Here is a 24,124-nt window from a genome sequence, read left to right on the forward strand (position 1 = left end):
AAGGGGGAAATAACGGTTAGTGAACACACGAGTGGGCCACACTTTCTATGTGGCATATTATGACATCTTAACACAATTCTGGAATGTTACAACAGGAAGGCTGCTATGACTTGGGTTGCTCAGAGTGGATCTCTGTCATGCTTACTCTCCCAAGGCAATTATTAATGTCTCTCTTTTCAGTCCCCTGAGTATTCCAGTTTGTATGATAAATTCTATCATTGTAAATGATTGAAGCTCAGAGGGATTAAAACGTCTTCCTCAGCTAACAAGCGCAAAGGGTGGTGGGCGCCACCCCAGTGCTCTCTGATTGGAAACCCACATTCCCTCCACTGTACTGCGGACCCCATTTGTTGGCTCTTCTCTTGCTCTCTGTTTATTATTCCAATCACGATTAGGGAGTCTAAGACACAATGGCAAACACTGGCTTTCCGACCTTTGGCCTTCATTAATTCTGTTGAGCCATGCATTTCTATAAAGTACGAATGAAAAGAAATGATGGATTAAGGTCAAATATAAAATACGCTTAGTAAGAAGTTGTTCTTTTCTTGGTGTACGTGTTTCTATACTTACCTTTAGCCTATTCTTCTGGTTGCCCAAGTGTGTGGAAGCTAATTTACAATGCAGTTGCTTCTGAAAGTCAAGATGTGACTCTAATAACAAAACATTGGTTATCTTTGTTCTTGTCTGTGACATGATCCCCTGTGGGCTGGGGAGGTTTGGGGCTCGCCCTGATGAGCAGAGCCTGAATGGAAAAAGCTTAGAGCTTCCTAAAGTAATCAATTAAACCCTTTAATGTTTTAGCCATTTTAATAATAGGTTCTGAACACAGGTTTTATTCTGGTCAAAACTGGGTAATACAGATAAAACTTTCTGTGGACTGTGATAAAAGCTTCTTGAAGGCTTTTTTTTTTGGTATGTAAATATATGAGGAACATAAAATAGGATTCTGTTGCTTTCCTTTCTTTTATTTTACTTTTTTTTAAAATTAAGCCATAGCTGTGTACATTAATGCAGTCATGGGGTACAGTGTCCTTTCTTTTATTTTAAATAGAACATCAGTCTTTATGCAGTATATCATGTCAGAATTTAAGCTTTCCTTATGATGTATATACATGTATGCACACACACACACATATCAATGATTCACTATGGAATCCCTAGTTGTTTGTGTTCAATAATGTGCTTTACTCCCAACTTGTTGACACATACCTTATTAGTACCTTTTTGGATCTATTTCAAGGTCTTCCAGTTAATTTATCACTTGTTTATTCAATTCATATTCCACTAAATATGCGGTTTGTGAATTGCTGTTGGCACAACTGGATTTATAGCTGGTAGACCTGAAATACATACCTCCTTCCTTCCGTTCTCGCTATTCAGAAAACATCTACTGATCTCCATCTCCACTGTGCTCTCTTTCCAACCCCGGCCATGAGTAGCATTTCATTTAGAAACTTTGTGGAAGCTCGCTCTCTCTTTTTCTTTTTTTGTCAAACTATCTTCTTTTCGAGCATTCATCAAATATCACACTAGAAAGAAGGCTCTGTGGACTGTCCAGTTCAACAGTTCACACTGTGAGTAGGACGAGAGTGCACATTCTGGAGGCACAGGGTCTGTGGCCAAATGCATTTGGGAAACTGTGGGCTAAATAAAGCCTGTAAGGGCTCTTAGCTGAGCGACTCCTCCAGATGTAGAATATAGAGTGTACTGATTATTTGTTTGATTGCAGAAGGCCTTTCTTAGCATTTGTCTTGTAAGAATGGTCTCCTAAAGATTGCACTGATCTAGAACCTCATTTTATAAAAAGTCACCCCTGAGACATTAAATGACTTGCCTAAGACTTCACTGCTGTTTGGTGGAAAATCTGAGACTCGAGTTTACCCTGTCTTTTGGCCGAGATGGTTAGACATTCCACGCTGTTGAGAGTGCTACGTTCTCTTCCTGCGTGCATCTGCATGGAGCAGGCACAGGGTGAGAGCGGAGTGCAGCTACTCCCATCCTGCTGTTCTTTTTTTATCCTCTATACCTTCGTCTCCTTGGTACGGGCCTGTGAACCTGTGATATTTGTCCCAGTGAAATGAACAAACTTGAGATTAGGTTGATTTTTTTTCTTTTGGATAATCAATTCAAAGTTTACCCAAATTATGACAGTCTTCATAAAAAAAAAAGTAAGGACTATTCGTAAGTAAAGGACTCACTATCAGTCAGGAAGTTCACTGGGTGACTATTTGTTGAGTGTCTACACATGCCACAAACTATTCCAGATGCTACAAAAATAGCACTGATCAGAACAAAACCCGTGCCCTCATGGACTTCGATATCCAGGGAAGGAAATCAGATTATAGAAAAGTGTCAGAGTTTGGTAAGAGTTCTGGAGAAAAATTACATGGGATAAGAAAAGGGATATTTTACTGTCACTGTGACGTTTGAGAAGCAACATGAAGAAATTGAGGAATAATAACAAACTTGGGAAAACATTCCAAGGAGTGGATTAGCATGTTCTGGGAATGTATGAAGGTCATCATGGTTGGAACTGAGGGAGCAAGTGGGAGAGTGGTAGGGACCAGATCATCCTGGCTACAGGGCATTATAAAGACTTATGCTCTGGGTGACAAGGGAAGCCATTGGAGGTTTGGCACAGAGCAGTGACATGCTCTTATTTATGTTTTAAAAGGCTAAGTCTCGTTATTGAGTGAGAGATGTTAAAGATTGTGTTCCTAGCAAGTAGACTCTGAGATGGAGATGAGCAGGCAGAAAGTTTATTAGGAAGTGCTCTCGGGAGCCATGACTGTAGAAATTGGGCTGCAGTGTGTTTTCAAAGTCTAACCAACTTCATGAGGAGGTCTGAAAACGGGTTGCTCTTGAGAGTTGTCTCGAATTGGAGTGAGGGTGCCAGGCCTTTATGCAGATGCATTGACTCACCATCGGAGACCCCTGAGAAGGAGGAGCAACTTCTGACAAAGGGCTTTATTCAGCTGAAAGGAGCTCCTGGAGAGGACTGATAGCTGAGCACAGTTAAAGCACTCTGAGCAGCTGGGATGTGAGTCCTCAGACTGATGGGGGTACAGATGGTTTATCAGCTCATCTACTCCAGAGGCAAAGTGGGAGCAGGGAGAATAATGAGAAGGCAATAATTCAGAAAGGAGCAGATGATAGATTCTGCTACTAGGATGTTAGAAGTCAAAGTAGTGAAATATATTCATTTTCTGAATTTGTTTTGAAGAGAGAACCAACGGGATTCATTCATATATTGATGGGAGACTATGAGAAATCAGTATCAACCCATGATTTTCACCCTAAGCAACTAGAAATAGGTAGGAAACTGTATGCAGAGGTGGGGGAAACTTTAGAGGTGGGATGGTGAATAATTTCATGTAAATTGAAATTAATTCTGTTTCAAATGTACCTATTGGCTTTCAGATATCTATGAGATATCCAAACGAAGATATTAGTTGTATGAGTGAAGCCATCCAGGGACGCTATCCAGGCTGGGGAAAGAAATTAGAAGCTCACTGGCTCACAAAAACAGTTAAAAGCTAAGGAACTGGATGTTATCACCCAAGGGGTGACTTTTGTTCTACTTCAGAGCTGAAGGGTCAGATGGCACAAAGCAGAGAAGGAATGTCTAGGGGAGAGGAAGAGGACCAGGGGGCAATTGTGTCCCCAAAACCAGTCTGAGGAAGTGATTCAGCAGAGACAGAGTGAGCCACATGCTCTGATTTCTGAGGGATAAATGTTTCTTATCATCATCTTTGCTCCCCTTTCAAATTCTACCATGTGTAGCGCTATTCATTTCTTCAGAATATCTAATTAGGTCAAACAGTCTCTTTTAGGTGTTAGATTTTCTTCAATACTTTGAAGCTTCTGGTTTACTTTAATTAAGAAGGACTATTAATATCTTTTTAAACTGGGAGGATCTATTTTGTAGAAGAGATAATCTGTGAGCAGTAATAACAGAAGGAGAAGCAATACAGATGAACTCAATCCAAATGGCCTATCCAGAGGAGGGTTAGGCTACGATTGGATCTCATGTACATTTGGCGAGAGATCACGATTCATTTTACATACCATACACCCCATTCTGAGTCTGTGAAGTGAGTTAGTCCTGATTGGGATCCTTAGAATCATCCCAACTCTCAACTTCAATTTGGGATCCCAACTCCTGGTTATTCCCATCTTCAGAGGAAAATCACCATCTGTGGCTGAACCAGAATAAGTGTCTCCATGTTGGTCCCCAGAAACAGGACCTGGGAATGCAGTGGCTAAGATGTAAAATCTCACCTAAGATGTAAAAGCATACCCTCTGGGTGAAGGGCTCACCTACAACTTGAGCTTTACCTTATAAATGAAAATAATGTAACCTAAACATTTGTACCCTTTTATCAATCTGAAAAAAAAAAAAAAGATGTGACATCTCCTGGGGGAATAACCTGAGACCCACTCCTCGTGCAGCCTATGTTCTGCCTATTCACTCTCAGGTAACTTCATTCGCTGTTGGCTTCATTTGTGAAGGTGTTTTCTTTATAAGCACCTAAGCCATGTCAAGAACAGGTTCCAGGCCTGTATCTCTATGCCCTTAGAGCTTAAAATCATGCCTGGAATGCAACAGATGCTTATTAAGGTAAATAAATAAGACTTCTAGAACTTTCTGTTATCAAGCTCAAGGCATTAAAGCAGTGGTTGAATATCCTTAGCAATGGGATGTGTTTAATCACTTACATATTTCTTAGTCAACTTTTGTGGACTATGCTTTTTTCCCTCAAATCTTTTTTCCCATGTCAGGAAGAAAAACTATTTGCTTTGCATTATTTATTTTAAAAGTACAGTCTTAAGAATCTTTTGGCTCAAAGGCATTATAATACCAATCTGTTTAGTAATAAGGGCAAAGGTATCTGCTTCAGCCATCAGTAGTGCAGGGTTATAAAGAGAGATTTGGATTATAGCCATCTGTGGCAAACTTGGACAAATTTTATTTTTATTTTTTTGAAGATTTAGTGGAATACCTTATGTTACGTAGTGGGAGAGAGATCATTAAAATTTTGTGTTTATAAATTGCTTAAGGGTCTTGGGTAGGCTCTCTGTGACTCTTCTTGTCTATAGGAAAAGTGGTTATAATTGCAGGATAGACTCTGCTCTCCTTCCTGGCCAAGTAATTTATATGCTGCTTTGTCATCCAAGACTAAGGCTTGTTTTTTGACCAGGTGCCATCACTTTTTATTTAAACATAGAATGGTTTCTATAGAAATTATCCTAAATACATGTGCTCTTTGAGGCTGTATATTGTTCCTAGCCAGATGGCTGACGCATGCTGATATAATGCACGACCATTATGTGTTTTTATTTTAAGTAAGAGATTATGACTTCCATCATTACAAGAACTAGACTATAATAGTCACAATTATTAGTTCATAAAACAGGGTAAGGAAAATGATTACAGAAAAGTTGCCAATGAGACACAGAGAAAAACAGCAGAATATCAAAATAATGCATTCACTGAACTGGTTCTCACATTGTAAAATGATCCAAGGAAGAATTTGAGCAGGGCCAAGGGTAGTGGCTGAATTATTTTCTCTTCTGACTTTGATTGTGCCAACTGGTGTAAATGTTGTTTTAAGTTTTCAGGGAATGAAAGGAAAAAAAGATCAGAGGGGAAAGGACAGAATGAGATATGAGAGCAGAGCCTCAGAGCTATTTAAATTCATTTAGAATCAACAGACTGACCACTGACAAGGAACTGGACTGTTCCATCTTCTTGGAGAGCCAAGGGGATAGAAGTTTGGGATAGGAGTAGTTTTTAAGATGTACTGATGCTATGCTTTGATGTTTTATTTCACATTTATGACTACCTCCATTCTTACTCCTTACTGAATAAAGTTAAACCTTGTAACTAAGGATCTTTGATGAACTAGATTTGACCTGCTTTTTGGGGGGTCTTATTTGCCTTTTTTCTCATTTATGTTATTAATCAAACTGAAAAGCAGCAGAATGAATAAAAGTCATATATATTAAGTATTAACTTGGCACAGAGCAAAGGGCCTTCCAGGCTGAATTTAGTTGTAATCCTCGTGAGAACTCTATGAAATAAATACTATTCTTAGCCCCATTTCACAGGTGAGAGGACTGAGTCTTTAGGAGGTTCAGTGACTTGTCACAGGTCCCACAGCCAGAAAATGATCTGATTCCAGGACTCTGTGCTCTATGACTCTTCCTGTCACTCACTGCTCTTGCTGTCCCAGTAGGCACCTTCACTCAAGCGTCTCTCTCTGCCTGGAATAAGGGCTACTCCATCCCATCTTCATCAGCCCCCACTCCCTCCTCCTTCTCAGTGCAGCCCAAATGCCACCTTCCTGAGTTATTCCACTCCAGGTGGCTGTGATCTCATCACCCTCTGAAATTCCTCTAAGTCTTTCTTTAAATTTTCTTTTACATTTTTACGTGTACATACCTATAGGGTACAGATAAATCCTCAGTTACAAGCTACATTTTAACAAGCTCCCCCAAAGACTGACATGTGCAGGAAAGTTTGAGAAAAGCAGAAAGAGGGGACTTTTCCTTTTTTCTTTATGCACTTTGTTATTTGTGCTGCTTTATATTCACAATTTTACTATGAACTGTAAACTTTCTGAAGACAGGACGGATTCTCTTTTGGATGCCCATAAATACTGTATGTAACATAGTTGAAGGCATGTGGTTTGTTTAGTGATATAACACAGCATTTATATTTAAAAGTTTAGACCATATTCTAGGCCAAAATATACTAGGTTGTTTGGAGTAGTTTTTCCCATGGTGTGGACAGAATCATGCTGAACAAAGATAGTATTTTATTCATAGAGTTACACAAATTCAGGCTTTTGATAACATCGACAATGTTAAAAGGCATAATCCAGGCTCTTAAAATAAAACCTTCATTATCCCCGTGGCCTTTGATCTATGCCTAACCTTTTGGATACAGCATCTTTCACTGCTAAGGCACAAATGTAAATATTACAGATTTGGAGAAAAATCAATACTTGGAAAATAGAAACACTGACAGCTGAAGTCTCCAATCAACTTCGTGTGTGACGTTCTGAGGTTTGTTTGTCTGAGTCGTGATACTCACTGCCTTCCAGGAATCTTGGAATGGAATTTTGTTTTGACAACTATTTGATTCCAAGCTTCATTTTAGAGTTGATTTTGTTAATAGCAAAATTTTAGTCACCGCGGATGCTCCTGTATTGTTGCAAGCGATTTATACACCAAGAACTGATCACATTATTGATTTTCCAAAATGATCAGTGTGTGTCTTCTAGCCTTTCATTCAGACACAGCGTTTGCTTGTATTTACACTTCTGAACGTTCTCTGCGGAGTGTGACCAACTGATTAGTGAGATTGGCATATGCTCGGGCCCTCCGATCAGCTTTCCTTGTTGCACAGTCTGGCTTCTCTCTTCCTTTCACAGAATATATAATTGGCATACATGCATGGAAAGAAAGGAGGGCAAACACACAGAGGTGGTGATTTTTTTACTTTGACTGATTACATTTCAGCAGTCAGTGTGACCTCTCATGAAGTTCCAAGCCTAAAAATTATTGAGACATAAATCTACTCTTTGGAGCTGACAAAATTCTTCAGTTCAGGAAAGCTTCTGCTTTACCTCTTTTTAGAAACTCATTTTTTTCCCTGCGTGAGTGTGTGTGTGTTGTTTTAGGAAGAGGCTCCCTTCCCACCTCACTCATTGGTCTGCTCACTCCCTTATGTGATGAATCAATGCTTTCAGAACAGGGGCTCCTGAGTGACTGCGAGAACAATTACTTCCAAATGAACTCGTGCATCTTAGCAGGGAGCGTTCAGACCCTACCCCAGGTAAAAGGAAGTCTTTGCTTAATGTTTTCAGTAACTTTTAAGAGCAGAGCACTGTGCTGGTGGCGTTTGCAGCAAGGGTGTGACGGAGAGCTACCCGGGTGCAGAGACATTTTTCTGTCTAGGGAAATGAAATGTTATCTGTGGTTAGAGGAAAGGGTGAGCTGATAAGGACAGAACTGCTCACTGGGCAAAGAAAATGCTCAGGATTGCCCTTGGCACAGTGTTAATGCTAACGTGCCCTGTGATGCCTTAGGAGGAGGCTAGTGGCCATCTGTGTGTGTGGGTGTCAACATCTGAAGGAAGAGAAGTTTTAGGGAAATGTAAAAAAAGGAAGGCATTACAGCCCTAAGCAAAGAAACAGCCTGCATGGCGTGGGGGAAAACAAATCTCAAATCATTAGGCTGTCCGTTGAGAAGGTAACACTCTCAGAGATGCTGAGTGTGTTTAGGAAAAGATTTTAAGTTTTTTAAGCTCTTATTTTTATTAAGAAAATAATTTCCCAAGGATAGGAACTGAGGGGTTTAAAAGGCATCGACAACTGAAAGTGTTAATTGGCAATTAACTAGTGCAATGCTATTAACATGCATCTGTTGCTGCTCTGTGTGGAAAATGATTTTTCATCACCATAGCAATTCATTCTGGGGTTCCATTGGACCTTGACCACAGTATACAGAAAACGGCAGATATACAGGGTGGCCACCCTGTATATATAAATTTTTCCCTAAACAAGGGATTTAATAGTCTACTGGCTAAGATGGAGGTCTTCATCTGTCTGTTGCATACCCTGGTTAGTGTCATTTCAAATTCTTTTCCAGCTGTACTTCTTTGCAGATGGTTTTTAGATCCTTGGGAGGATGAGAGAATGCCAGGAAGAGGTGGTGAAAAGAACCCCAGGCTTACATTGTCCTGCTAGCTTAAAAGTGATTACCCAGTGCTTGCCCTTTGTGTAATTGCTCTTGTGAAGATAGGTGTTTGGACAGCAATTCATCCCTGATCTCATTATTCCCCACCACCAACCCAGGAAGATGAATGTATTGTTAGGGCTATTACATTTTCTGTTTTTAATGTTTTCTGGAAAGACATCGCGGATTGGTTCAACGAAAATAAAAATTTGTTTTCCTGCACTGGTGAAAACATTTAACACAGGATATGATGTTTCTGGAGGGAAACACAACACTATGTTAGAAGGAAATACTTGTACTTCTTTTCAGTGGTCTTCACTGTCAGCATATGGTTAGGCTCAGATATTTTTTTGAGGGAATTGTTAGAAAAGCACATCTATTGACCCAGGCATCCGTTTTCATTCATGCTCTGTTTCCACTTTATTCCGTACAAATTACAGGTTTCAATCTTCAAAAGAGTCTATTGTTTATGATGCGTCTATTGTGGAACTCCAAATTGTGTAAGGTATTTAGGGAAGCAAATTTTCATCATTGAATATGGTTGTATGTATTTCTAACCATGAGATGCTTGGACTGAAATATTTCTAACATCAGTATTTAAATTTCATTTGAATAGAACCCAAGACAGGCCTGTAGTCATCTTGTGGATAAATAAAGGCAGGCCTACCTGCAGAACCAGGGGTCAAGGTCATAATTGCAGCTCTTCATCTTTGACTTCTAATGGATTACTTTTATTTCGTACCCAAATTACATTCTAGGATGGATTATTTGAAAGGCTCTCGGTAGCGTTCCCTTTGCTACAACCACTGTCCAATCCATCATCATATTGGTGAGATTAGTCATGTAAGGAAACTGTCCTAGAAAATAATACATCTAGAAAATCCACTATATTATGTAACTCTAATAAGATACGTGGGCTATCTAAATCTCATAAGGGATCTAATGCTCCTTTCTGTAAAGGAAAGCGGTGATAAAATATTTTCTGATGATGAGGAATTGTGATGTGACTAGAAGGAGGAAATAATGACAAATGCCTTTAAAGGCAAAAAAAGGACATTGAAAAATAAAAGGTGGCTCAGAAGGTTTTGTCTGTATATTTTATACCCCAAAGCACATGTATTGTTTCTGCAAGGCATAGATGTTTAAGTTACCAGAATGTGGTATACCCTGTAGTAAGTTGTCCAGAGTTAGTTCATTAGGTCCTTCTAGAAGCTGGGTAAAATCTCCTATAAGAATATCTGGTTCTCTTTGTTTGATTGCATATTTACAAAGAAGATCTCTAATTACCAATGCAGTGCCCCAGACAGTCTGTTCCAGGGACCCTTCTAATCCTTGCTTCACTTTTGTGTAAGACTGGACCACCATGCATGCTATCAGTCTCTTTCCAGCCCAGTCTTCCACCACTCAGCATGGCTCTCCTTTTTCATAGGGATGGACTGATCCACGTTATTTTCTCATGGTTGCTTGACCTTTACAGAATCAGTGATATTGTTAGGTCCGAAAAATTATTCTCCCAAACAGCCCAAACAGACGAATCTGAGACACACTCCGATGTAAAAATGACGAGATGAGTTTTATTCAGGCCCCGGGAAGCCTGGACTCTCCTGGCATGCAAGCCTAGGACGAGCCCCGAACCTGGGGTGGAGAAAGTTTTTATGGGGTACAGAAAGCAAGAGGGGTAGGGTCGGATATGAGTACACTTTTCATTGGTGGTTGGTGATTTCATTAGTAAAGGGGGAAGTAAAGGAGGATTTGCATTGGTAGCTGATGATTTCACTAGTAAAGGTGAATTTGGATTGGTACAGGTGAGGGGTGGGGGGTCTCTTAACCAGGTGCTAGAGTTGGTGCAACCTGATTACCTGTATTTCAAGGTAATAGAAACTTACTGTTTATTATAGCAGCTATTTGCCTAAGATGACTCAGTTTACAGCGCAGTGGCTGTGCAACATGGGGTGGGGGAAGGCAGCAGGGAGTGGCCCTGCAGGTTTCACTGGCAGAGGTTGGGGCGGAAGGGCTATGTGGTAAACGGCTAGGAATGGGGCTTGTACTGTAAACAGCCAAGAATGGAGCTTGTGCTGTAAACAACAAAATGGAGCTAGTTTGGCTCTCACAATATTCCTCTCAGTTAGTCAATGTCTCAAGGCCAACAGCCTTGACTAGAATTCTAACCATCTGGAATTATCATACTTGCAATTATTAAACTCTCATACCATTTTATGACTCCAAGAGACTCTCTCAGTCACGATTGTATCAAATTTGCTTTCTGAGCCACAGGGATCTCTAGTTTCTTGAACTCGAGGGGCTTTCTTCCTTATCTACCCAAACCAAACCCCATGATAAATCCTTTGTTCTACTGACAGCAGTACACTCAATTTTCTTTCTTTCTTTCTTTATTTAATTAAATCATAGCTGTATACATTAATGTAATCATGTGGTGTTTTCATCAAACTGGTTAACAATAGCCTTCATGTCATTTTCTTAGTTATTGTGTTAAGACGTTTATTTTCTACTTTTAGAAAGATTCACTTATACCCTTGTAAGATAAACCATAGAGGTGATCCCACCAATCACCATCCCTCTACCCATCCACCCTCTTCCCCCTCCCCATATTCTTAGGCTATAATTAGGTTATAGCTTTCATATGAAAGTCATAAATTAGTTTCATAATAGGGCTGAGTATATGAGATACTTTTTCTTTCATTTTTGAGATACTTTGCTAAGAAGAACATTTTCCAGCTCCATACATGTAAACATGAAGGATGTAAAGTCTCTGTCTTTCTTTATGGCTGCATAGTATTCCATGGTGTACATATAATGGTGGATTGATGGGCACTTGGGCCTCTTCCATGACCTAGTAATTATGAATTGGGCTGCAATAAACATTATGATACAAATATCTTTGTTGTAATGTGATCTTTGGTCTTCTGCATATATACCTAATAAAGGAATTGCAGGATCAAATGGCAGGTCTATTTTTAGTTCTCTAAGTGTTCTCCAAGATGTCTTTCCAAAAGGAACGTATTAGTTTACATTCCCACCAGCAGTGTAGAAGTGTTCCCTTTTCTCCACATCCATGCCAGCATCTCTGGTTTTGGGATTTTGTGATATGGGCTAATCTTACTGGAGTTAGGTGATATCTCAAAGTAGTTTTGATTTGCATTTCTCTGATGGTTAAGGATGGTGAGCATTTTTTCATATATCTGTAGGCCATGCTCCTATCTTCTTCAGAGAAGTTTCTTTTCAAGTCCTTTGCCCAACCTGAGATGGGATCACTTGTTCTTTTCTTGCTAATATGTTTGAGTTCTCTATGGATTCTGGTTATTAAACTTTTGGCAGAGACATAACCTGGAAATATCTTCTCCCATTCTGAGGGCTGTCTGCTTGCTTTACTTACTGTGTTACACTCAGTTTCTTATACTCAATATTCTTCTGCCCAAACTATCTCTAAACATTAACCATAATTCACTTTCTCTGTTTCCGTATTCGGGAGTAAAGCATCTCTTGAGGGAATATCAAATAGCCAAGCAAATTATCATACTATAGATTCATGGACTTACATTTGGGTTGGGCCCCAATATAGTTTGTCAATATTTTTGATTGTGGTCAGATCTCTTTCCCACTGCTGTCAGTAATGTTCCAGGCCCAGGGATACAGTAGTGTGAAAGAAAATAGCTACAGTTCAAAGAGCTTCTTGGTAAACATAGTTCTTCAGTAACAACCATGCTTTAGTTAAAAATGTGAAGGGAATATTTAGAGAAGAAGGTCAGGATATTGAAAACTTTATAATGGCTGACTGAATTCCAGAAAGCATACAGTGAAAAGGTTTCAAGAGTTGGAGCAGGCTGTAAGATGTGAACAAAACTAGATATGTGTAGTGCTCAAGGACTGGGGGATGACTCAGATCCCTGGGTTTCTCATGGACACTGACATGAACTGGGTTATGAGGTCTGAGGGATTCAAGGCATGGAAAGGGGGCAGTGTGTGAGGCAGTGTGGGTCTTGTCTGGACACGTCATCTTTCTTCTGATAGAAGCCTGGGGGTGACAAAGGGGCAGTGTTACTTTCACAAGATGGAAATGATTTTATCATGAAAACTAATTACATCAAAAGTGATCAATCAATTAAATAAAGAGTTGATATTTGAAAAGATAAACTCAATAAACATTTAGCTAGGCTAAGTAAAAAAATATGAGAGAAGACTCAAAAAAATCAGAGATGAGAATGGAGACATCACAACTCATACCACAGGAATATAAGGGGTCATAAGAGACTGAACCATGTTAGAGCAAAATATTGGATAAACTAGAAAAAAATGGATAAATTTCTGGACACATACAACTGATCAAGATCAAAGTATAAAGAAACAGAATAGAGCAGTCACGAATAAAGACATTGAATCAGTAACGACACGTCTCTCATCAAAGAAATGCTCAGGATTTGATGGCTCCACCCCTGAATTCTACCAAACGTTTAAAGAGAACCAAGATCAGTTGAAAGAAATTGATGAGGAGGGAATACTTCCAAACTCATTCTATATAGCTAGCAATACCCCAATGCCAAAACCAGACAAGGACAAAACAACAAAAGAAAACTACAAGCTAATATCCTTGATGAACATAGATGCAAACATTTTCAGTGAAATGCTGGTAAATTGAATTCAGTATCACATTAAAAAGATCATTCACTATGATCAAGTGCTATTCATCGCAGGGATGCCAATCAATAAGCCGACTACTGCGCATTAACAGAATAAAAACAAAAACCATATGATAATTTCAATAGATGCAGGAAAAGCATTTGATAAAAACATTTCTTCATAAAAAAAGCTTTTAACAAATTAAGTATAGAAGGAATGTGTATTTACACAATTAACCCCATATATGCCCTAAATGACAGATCCACAGCTAAAATCATATTGGGCATGGAAAAGTTCAAAGCTTTTTCTCTAATATCTGGAGAAAGACAAGGATGCCTGCACTCCGCCACTTCTATACAAGATAGGGACTAGAAGTCTTAGCCAGAGGGCTATATGGAGGTTCTCCAAATATTAAAAATAGAACTAAGATGATCCAACAATCCTACTACTGGGTATATATACAAAGGAAATGAAATCAGCATGTTGAAGAGATATTTGCTTTCGAAGTTATTGCAATATTGTTTACAGTAGCCAAGCTATGGAATCAATCTAAGTGTCCATCAATGATGAATGCATAAAGAGAATGTGGTATAAATACACAATGGAATATTATTCAGACATTAAAAAACCAAAATTCTGTCATTTGAAACTGGAAAACATTATGTTAAGTGAAGGAAGCTGGTACAGAAAGACAGATGGTGCACGATCTCACTCCTGTGTGGAAGCTGAAACAGTGGATCTCACAGGAATAGAAAGCAAAACGGTGGCTACCAGGTGCGAGAGTAGTTAGGGAGGAATGGGGGAGATAGCAAAGGATATATAAGATAGCAAAGGATATATAAAAGTACCCCAAGCTCAGGAGATCTAATGTATCATATGGTGATTATAGTTAATGACAATATATTATATTAAAAAATGCAAAGATAGTAGATATTAAGTGTTCTCACCACACAAATGATAACATGTGAGGTTATGCATTTATTCATTAGCTAGATTCAACTATTCCACAATGTACATATATTTCAAAACATGTTGTGCAAGATAGATACATACAATTTTATCTACAAAGAAAAAGACTCTCATCACCTTCCTACTCTTTCCACTTCCCCTGCTTTACCACATTCATGAGCTTTTTCACATCTTAGTGTATTTTCTCCAGTCTTAGAGCTTCTTGTTTCCTGACTTCTCTTGCTTTCTGCAGACTCTTCCTCCCCTTTCCTTCTCTACCATCCTGCCACCCAGTCTACAAATATAATCAACTTCCTTAAAAACCAGTACAGGCACCTCATTGACCCACTTCCCCCTCAACAATTCTCAACCTTTTCCTTTACTTCTCAGAGTTCAGACTTCCTGAAAGAGAAATCTATAGTACCATCTTCTCTTTTCTCCTCTCTCAATTTATTGTGTTTGGCTTTTTGTCCTTGTCTCTATTCTTGTGATATTTGGAACCAGCTTTATCCATCTGAAATTCTAATATGACTGTGTTATTTCTCAATCTACAATGCTTGACTGGTTCTGTTGTCAACAGAACAAAATCCAAGCTTGCTACACTTCCCGCTGATGCTTTTTTGGGTACTTTTACTCAGCTCATTTTCTCAGTCTGAGATGTCCTTCCTTATACTCCTCTTCGCCTGTATTTAAATTTCCAGTGTTGCCTTTTGCGACACTTCCCAGGTTGGGTAGGCAACTTCCATCACTGTTGCCTTAGTATTTGGTGTATATCCTTCTTCTACTTGTGGGTAGTTTACCGATTATTTATTATTCACCACTGTCTCCCTAGCACTCTCTCCTGAGTGCTTACCACACGGAGAATACTTAATAAAATTAATTTTGAGTGAAGTAAGCATCAATGAAGGGAAGGTATATCCTTAGGAGCAGTCATTGGTATTCCGATAGGCATACTTTCAATTTCATACTTCAGCATTCTCATTAATGATAAATGTTGGGATTTTCTTGCATGCTTATTGATCATGAGTCAATAAATTGAGCCTGCTAATTCAGGGTTAAAAAGGTAAATGCCAGTTTGAAAGTGAAGCCAGATGCTGAGCTTGCGATGATCCCACTGAGGGATCCCACTGAGATGCCCTGTAAGATTCTAGCTGATCACCTGGCCAACCTGCTGTTTTATCACCATTCAAACAACAGCATCTTCCTGGGCTTGTATTGCTTTTTCTGGCCATTTGTACCATTGAAAAGGTTCGGATACACTATGACTATTTTTATAACTGTTTACTTTGAAGCCATATACACAATCACAGGACAATATGCAACTGATAAAAGTAAATGAGAATAAATTCAAGATAAACCTTTGATAAGACTGAAAGTTTATTACATATCTCATAGGTCTCTTCTGGTGACTGTGAAGCCAGACCTTTGACCTTCACATTTGTCCCCACTGTCAGAAGACTACCAACCCACATTCAGTTGACCGACACCTCTAAATTCCTTGTTAAAATTCCAGAAGAACCAAGTGCTAAGAATCCAGAAACTATAAATAAGGTTGGATTATTATTTTATTTTTTTTAATTTCAAAAAATTATATTAAATATCCATTTTCTGTGCTTGAATTAACTATAAACCTAAGGTTGACCTAAACTATAAAAGTGAACGGGAGACTACATGTTACCAAAACCTATGTTCTTGCTAACGCCATTATTCTCAATTCTTTTGAGTTGACATGCTATTGTTTGTTATTCACAGGACAAATTCTGCATCCTGATACTCTCTTTCAAATGTATCTTATGAAAATAAAAATAAAATTAAAAGAAAGATTTAATTTATCTCAAAAAGAACTGCAATACAAAACAGTGAGATATTATCATTTGCATGGAGGTCATTGACAATATCAAAATGTGTAATACCCAATGTTGGGGCACTTGGGAAATCATTGGCATGCTCAAACTTTGCCGCTCATCTTATACATTTGTACAATTTTCATGGAAATCCCTTATTCATAGTCATAAAACCATTTGTAAGCTTTAAAAATCTAATTGTTGGAAATGTATCCTAAGGAAATAGTACAAAAGAGGAAAAATGTTATGTGGGAAAATAACTAGGGTAAAATAAAAACAGACTAATATCTTACAATCAGAGAAAATTAAGACTAGATAATACATTGCCTTGGCAAAGTTATAATTATGGTAATTATGCAATTCCATGGAAAATGTTAACCTTATAATATTAGCATTAGGTGATAAAACAGGCTATAAAATTGTATTCATACCCTGATTATATCTATCTAAAATGAGACCTAAGCCAGGCCTGGTGGCTCATGCCTGTAATCTTAGCACTCTGGAAGGCTGAGGTCGGTAGATTGCTGGAGCTCAGGAGTTTGAGACCAGCCTGAGCAAGAGTGAGATCCCATCTCTACTAATAATGGAAAAACTAGCTGGGTGTTGTCTTGAGCGCCCATTGTCCCAACTGCTCAGGAGGCTGAAGCAAGAGGATCACTTGAGCCCAAGAGTTTGAGATTGCTGTGAGCTATGAGACCATGACACTCTACTCAGGGTAAAAAAGTGAGACTCTGTCTCAAAAAAGTAAAATAAAAATAAAAATAAAGTGAGATCTAGATTTGAAATAAAATCAAGCAAATTTTAGAAAAAGTTGAAAATGATTCATTAGAGTAATTAAATTTTGAGTAAAAATGTTTTCTTTTAAAATATTTTAACATATTATAAATAAATTGAGATCAAGGAAACTTTTTGTTATTCTTGAAACAACTGGAAAGAGATAAATAATCAGATTCACCCTGTCTATAAGACAACATCTTATGTAGAAAGTCGTGAAATATCTATGATCTTGGGGTTTTCTTTTTCTTCCTTCATAGCACCATAAAGGTTTCATGTTTCAATTCCCTTGTAATGAAGTTTATACATTAGCATAAACCATCACAAATCATTTCTTAAAACTTAATTCTCTTTAACAAGACCCAAAATTTGAAGGAGGGATATTTCTGCATGTCACAACTTTTGAATTCTGCTTGAGATTTCCTTGGGTTATATACAACTTACATTATAATCTTTGAATATTTATAATTTTCACTCTAAAACAATTGTAACAGTATAAATTGGAAAACTCTGTGTTTTTTCTTGGTCAAGGGCTATTTCCACAGATCCTTTTTCTGAGTTAGGAAAGATTTTTGCCCTTTAATTTGGGCAAATACTTAATGTTCAGTAAGCAGATGTTCTTTTCATACTCTCCAAATACAACTTATAAAATACAAAATTTTGTTGAAATTTCACTTGGAAAAACTAAATACACTTAAAATATTTATTATTATTCTTAATATCATTGACTCAGAGGGTACAAGTGCACTTTTGTTACATAAATTGTGTAGTGGTGAAGTCTGGGCTTTTTGTGTTACTGTTATCCAAGTAGTGTATGTAGTACCCAGTAGGTATGATTACACTTTTAAGAAATGGTTACTGTTTCTTTTTCTAATATCTTACTGTAAAAGTTATCCAGTAAAACAATATTAAAGAAATTTTACAGTGACAACTATATATTCACCACCAGATCCTGGGTTTTAAATGATGCTACAGTGTATTTTATTTTAAAGATTAATGGGGTCAAATTATTTCAGAGAAATTCTAAATACTATATATATAGTACTTCTGGGACGTTTCTAACAGCATTCATTTACATACAATGTATTAGTGGGATCTTCTGTTGCTCTATGAGTGGTTTGAAAATACAGATATGTAAAGCAGTGTTGGTTACAAACCTCCAAAGCTTCCTGAGGTGATAGCATTCATGTGCTAATTGCAATGATATGTAAAAACCACATTTTTAAAAGAAGAAAGATGTTTCTTTCGGTATTAAAAGTTCAATACAGGAGGAGGGTAAATAATCCCACATTTGTCTTTGTACTTAACAATTGTTTGCTGAGTATACTATGCTCTTTGTTGCCTATATCCCAGGCAAATAAAGACAACTCACATGACTTATTAGTTATTGGGAAGGCATACAATGAAAAAAACAAATAGAAAAGTATGTAATAAAATCCCCGGTTATGGGATAGGTAGGGATAAATACTATGAAAAGAAAGAAAGAGAGAGAAAGATGGACAGAGGCAATTTGTGTCTTATCCTCACTGTATCATCATCATCACCTGAACAGTATAGGATGCACGTATACAGTAAACGGTTGAAGTTTAATCAGTGATTTGACTTCCATTTACAAACGTATTAGGGCACATTCAATGGACCACCGTAGTTGAACTTAGTTTTCTTTTGGAATAGTTTGACCCTTACAGAAAAGTTACAGGGAAGAGAATGGTAAGTGCATTATACTTATCAAAACAAGAAAAATAACTGAAGTCTTTTAAAACACAATCTTAATGTGCATGGCTGTTATCATTTCAGAAACGTTTGATAAAGCCATCTTAGTCCTGTTCTTGTAAAGCTTCTACGTATTCATAGAAAATTGCATGGCAAAAGATTTAGAATTAAGAATACAAAATAAAATAGCAAATAGATACTCTGTCCTAAAAATATATACATCCTTTTTGGTTCTTATTCATCAGTTCTTACCAATTAGCTTAGATTGTTTTGTCTGACTGTTTATGCATTTTATTCCAGTTTTATGTTTCCTTTTGGACTTTTAATGAGATTTTATATTATTTTAGAACCTTTCATTAGGATTTTCTCCCCCCTTCCCTTTTCTTTTTAGACAGTCTCAAGCTGTGGCCCTAGGTAGAGTGCTGTGGTGTCAACAGCTCACAGTAATCTCAAACTCTCGGGCTTAAGCGATTCTCTTGCGTCAGCCTCCCAAGTAGCAGGGACCACGGGCACCCACCACAATGCCGGCTGTTTTCTTTTGGTTGTAGTTGTCACTGTTTGGCAGGCCTGGGCTGGATTCGAACCCACCAACTCTGGTGTATGTGGCTGGCACCCTGGCTGCTGAGCTACAGGCGCCGCGCCACCTCCCTTTGTTCTTAAAGAATAGACAGGTTGCTTGACCATCAGCTAAACTCTTGCCAATCCCCATTTGTTTCATGAATGTCTTTGGGGACAGTATTTCATGTGCTCTGACTCTCAGAAAAAGTCACATTATGATTTATTTGAAAGCAGGTTTGCTTATTGATGATGATTCTTAGCCTCAAGTTGTTTTGGCATAGATCAGGACAAGTGGGTGGGCTCATAAAAGTAAGCCACAATCTCTCTGAGGCCAAACTAATTTTTTTTTTTTTCAGTTTTTGGCCTGGGCTGGGCTTGAACCACCACCTCTGGCATATAGGGCCAGCACCCTACTCCTTTGAGCCACAGGTTCTGCACTGGGCCAAACGAATTTAACACATTTTAAGAAACCCCTTATAAACATGTTTAGCTTTTCAGTGTACATGCAGGGAAAAAATGAAGCATTTATTAAACCAATGCCAATGGTTTTATCTCTCTGTGTCTATTACAGTCTAATTCCAATGACTACTTGACCTTGAATGCTGGGAGCCAACAAGAGAGAGACCAAGGGACATTGACTTACCCTTCAGAGGTCAGAGGAACAATTCCACAAGAAAGGGAATTGAAAGCAAACGAACTTCAAGGAATGCAGCAGGGTGGCATCTTCAAAGCTGAGTACGTCCTTATTGTGGACTCAGAAGGGGAAGATGAAACTACAAGCAGAAAAGGTGAACAGGGCCCTACCGTGGGGACGGGCACCATGGCTGCCCGGCCCAAGTCTCTAGCAATCTCTTCCAGTCTGGTCTCTGATGTGGTACGTCCCAAAACATGGGGGACTGATCTTAAGCCCTCGTCACATCCAGAGCTGCCTCATGGGATGGCCCCGTCACAAAAGCATGGGCAGGTAGGTTTTATCTTCTTGTCATAAGAAAAATTTTAAAAAAATTCAAGATTTATATGCTCTTTGTGCTGGGCTTTTTGCAAAGACCTTCCTGTTCAAGGTACACAAAACTCTCAAAAATATATACATAACCCCCCCAAATTCGAAGATCATAAATCATCACAGTATAAACATAGATCATAACTTGAGATAAAAAGGATTAAATAATGAGTTGCAAATTTGCTAAGGAGACAATGTAGCACATTTAGCTGGAATAGATTTGGGCAAATATTACCTCTTTTCTTTTGAACAATTCTTTTTCTTTTTGGCAGTTTTTGGCCGGGGCTGGGTTTGAACCCACCACCTCCGGCATATGGGGCCAGTGCCCTATTCCTTTGAGCCACAGGTACTACCCTTGAACCATTCTTATAGAAGGTTAATGCTGAGAGTTTCTTTAGTCCAGAGAATGCTTGGTGCACTCGGTATATCAAGAAGCATTATTGCAGACGTAAGAAAGATCTAGTGAGGAGTCATTAATTGGATATTACATGTCGATGCATTACTTTTAAACTAGTAAAAGAGAAGTAAAATGATAAAGCAGGAAGAGAGTGTAAGGGAAATAATTTTCCCCTGTGTGTCTTAAGTAAAATATCTACTGTAGATCTGGAAGCCATCAGGGGAGGGCTGACCTCAGTGATTGAAGATACTATCATACCCCTCAACTTAGAAACGACTTTAAGGAGAGAGCCTCTGGTGCAAGAGGGGAAGACCCCTCTGTGATGGCAGGAAAGAAGGGGATGGACAGGAAGGGATTTTGATGGGCATTTTTCTCCATTGATTGGATGTTTGGTAGAATGAAGACACAAGATGACTTTAACACAGCATAGTTAGAAAGTTAGAGATGCCGAGGCTGGCCTTGACAGCAGCTCTAACTTCTTGACAATGCGCATGAGTTGGTACTAAGACGCCCTGTTTAGGATCTTCTAGACCAGGCATTTGTAATCAACTGAAATTAGTTTGATAACACTCATATTGGTGTGTTGTTCTATTTGTGCTACTAACCTCTTAACTTAGGTTGTAACCTTTGCAAAACGGGAGAATGGGTATTTTATTTTTGGTGCCACTTCATCTTTGTTTCTGTAGCCTTCACTGACTTTCTGATGATGTATTGTTATTATCTTTAATTATCTAGTATCCTGTATCGCCTTTGAAGTCTCACTGTGGTACTCACTCCCTTGACCCCTGCTCATAGGTCTACTGGACGAAAGCATCTACTTCTTCTTGGGGTTTATTCTCAGTTAGGTATTGGAACAAAATATTATAATAATATAATTAAAGGTATTCTCAAGCTGTGATAGGCTCAACTATTTCTTTCTTGCCTGAGGAAAGATGATGAAATAACCAAGTTTGAGATGTGGGGATTTCCATTTTTAGTGGAAGGCAGTTTTGTGTGGCTTCTTGGACAAGATAATGTAGGTGTGATGATACCAAATATTCATAAAGAAAAATAAAGCAGTATTTTTATTTACTCTTTTCCTCACTTGATTTTTTTTCCCTGGAGTTGGCCATTTAGATTGATTTTTGTGTGGCCAAATATACAGAAATCCAATTGACGTCTAAATGCATACTTTAAAACCTTTTTCCCCCCAAAGTTACTTAGGATTAGAGTATCATTGATGTTATCAAAGCTCCAAATAGAAACACCACACACAACCTAATTTATTAATTGTGGCTGAAATTATGACTATCAGTCATGGAAATACTGAATTCTGAAATGTTTGGGAATACCTGTTCTTGTTTCCATTTGAGTGATGAGTAGTAGGTCATCATGAAAGAAAAATAAGCTGAATATCACTACACATGTCAAGTAAGGAGAAGTGACCAGAGAAGCAAAGAAGGCAGTCTGGGGAGTTTAATGTAGTTGATATTCCATGATTGGGCTACTTGACGCCAACAAACTCAAGTTTTCAATCAGAAATGCAGTCATGTAAGTGGATTTCTGGTGTACCTGTTGAAAATGGATCTACATATAGAGTTGTCTATGACTTAATACTACCAGGTCATCAACTATCAGCTATTCCTAAAAAATGCCTTTAGTTCTTTATCAAGCCTTGAACCTTTGCAGAACTTAGCTTAGATGTCTTGTTCTATCCACATCTTCCACCTGCCCTCATCCGTGTTCCTGAACTACAGCCAAGATACCCACTTCATCCCTCCCATCCTGGAGCCTGCGGCCCCCCGTGCAGGGTATTTCTTTCTTCTCCCAGTCCATCCCCATTTGCCTTCTTCTTAGAGACGTTTCCTTGGAAAAGGAGTTCATGCTCCTCTTCCCGCTTTGTGATTTTCTTTAGTGTTTTATAGCCTTTTTGAACATCACCATTATGATTCTTTTTCACCCAGCTGTAATAATTGATTTTATCTTTTTTTCCTCACTGACTGAAAACTGACTTGAAGCCAAGTTCTGTCTCTCGTTCATGTCTGTATCCCTAGCACTTAGTGAAGGGCCTTGCTCTTAAGTGGGGCATGTGAAAAGAATAAGGAGTCAGAAGTTCACATTTGCTCATCTTTTAAGTCCTTGTTCATATATTGACTCCTTCATGAAATATGCTTCAGTTCCCTCAGTGATACCAAACTCGCCTTCAATAGTGTTCTGCTAGCTTTTGTCACTTCCTATTTTATAATTATTATATTTCTAGCATGTATTACATCTAGTTGGGTACATACCTTATCTTCCCAAACAGATTGTAAAGCTAAAGCTCTTGTTAAATTTGTTAAATTCATTTTTATTAAATATTTTATTCCCTATAGTAGTTAGCATATTATCTTGAACACATTCAGTATAAATGTTGAACTGAATGTATACTGTATATGCCCCAAATGCTTTTTTTGAAGTAGTGTGTTTAAATAAAAGTATGTTATGTCGAAAAAAATCACTCAATATTTTTCGAGTGAAAGCCAAAGTAAAAATGCCTTATAAAATAAGGAGTAAGTCAAAATTCTCTTGAATAAAATTCAGAAGAGAAAGAGACTTGGAAATTCATAAAAAAGCATTAAGAATGATCTTACCTGGGATAGGATTAAAATCAAAAGAGAGATGAAAACACACCCTACACACAATGATTTGTCTGAGAAACCTTTGATAAAGCTTGGATCCCAGGGAGGGACAGTGGGAATAAAAGAATAACCTAATGGGGTAGAGTTAGGTGGACTTGTTCATTGACAATCGATGGGAAAAATTAAGCATAAATGAAGTTTATTTCCAAGGAAATTGAATGAATGCTGGCATTGTTAATTTAGGAAAGAACATTCAGTCTTGGGAGAAGAAGAGATTAGGCACCTGATGTTGAGTTTGAGATGCCGTGACGGCACTGAAGGGTGTTATCTAGGAGGAAGTGGGAAGCATGACTGTGGAACACTGGAGGGAGGGGAGACTGGATATATTTGCTATATAAGATGAAATGATGGGAGTGGTTGATATTTACTCAGGGAAAGAATGTAGAACAAGATGATGTAAGATCCAAGCCAGGAAATAGCAAAATATGAGTGGTGATGCATGCCTCTAGGCCCAGCTACTTGGGAGGCTGAGGCAGGAGGATCTTTTGAGTCCAGGAGTTTGTAGCTGAAGTTAGCTATGAGGAAGCCTCTGCACTCCAGCCTGGGCAACAGAGTGAGACCCCATCTCTAGAAAAATAACATTAAAATGAAAGAAAACAAAGGATTCACAAAAGGAGAGAAAGTCAATGACATAGACTGAAAGGGACAAATGAAGTTGAAGAAAGTAGTTTCATGTAACTAAAACTAAAAGGAATTCAACAAAAAGAGAAATTTATGGTGGAAATATAAAATAAGATCAAACAAAGTAGGGCCCCCACAAGCCCATTCATTCTGAAAATTAGGTGGTGAATGGGATGACAAGGACAGAAGTCAAGGTGAGAAATGCATGAGAGGTGAGGACAGGGAGGTCACA

General features: G+C 38.3%; 1 protein-coding gene across 1 annotated transcript in view; it reads left to right on the forward strand.

Moving 5' to 3' along the window:
* The first annotated feature begins 7,747 nt into the window (after positions 1–7,747).
* MLIP (muscular LMNA interacting protein) overlaps positions 7,748–24,124 on the forward strand; it is a 158,536-nt gene continuing 142,159 nt past the window's right edge. The window contains exons 1-3 of the mRNA XM_023513121.1: positions 7,748–7,843; positions 15,724–15,879; positions 19,789–20,181. Coding sequence (XP_023368889.1) covers positions 7,748–7,843; positions 15,724–15,879; positions 19,789–20,181 — 645 coding nt within the window. The remainder of the gene's footprint in view (positions 7,844–15,723; positions 15,880–19,788; positions 20,182–24,124) is intronic.

The sequence above is a fragment of the Otolemur garnettii genome, unplaced genomic scaffold, assembly GCF_000181295.1.
Source record: "Otolemur garnettii isolate 467f Iridium unplaced genomic scaffold, OtoGar3 scaffold00035, whole genome shotgun sequence".
NCBI classification, from domain to species: Eukaryota; Metazoa; Chordata; class Mammalia; order Primates; family Galagidae; genus Otolemur; species Otolemur garnettii.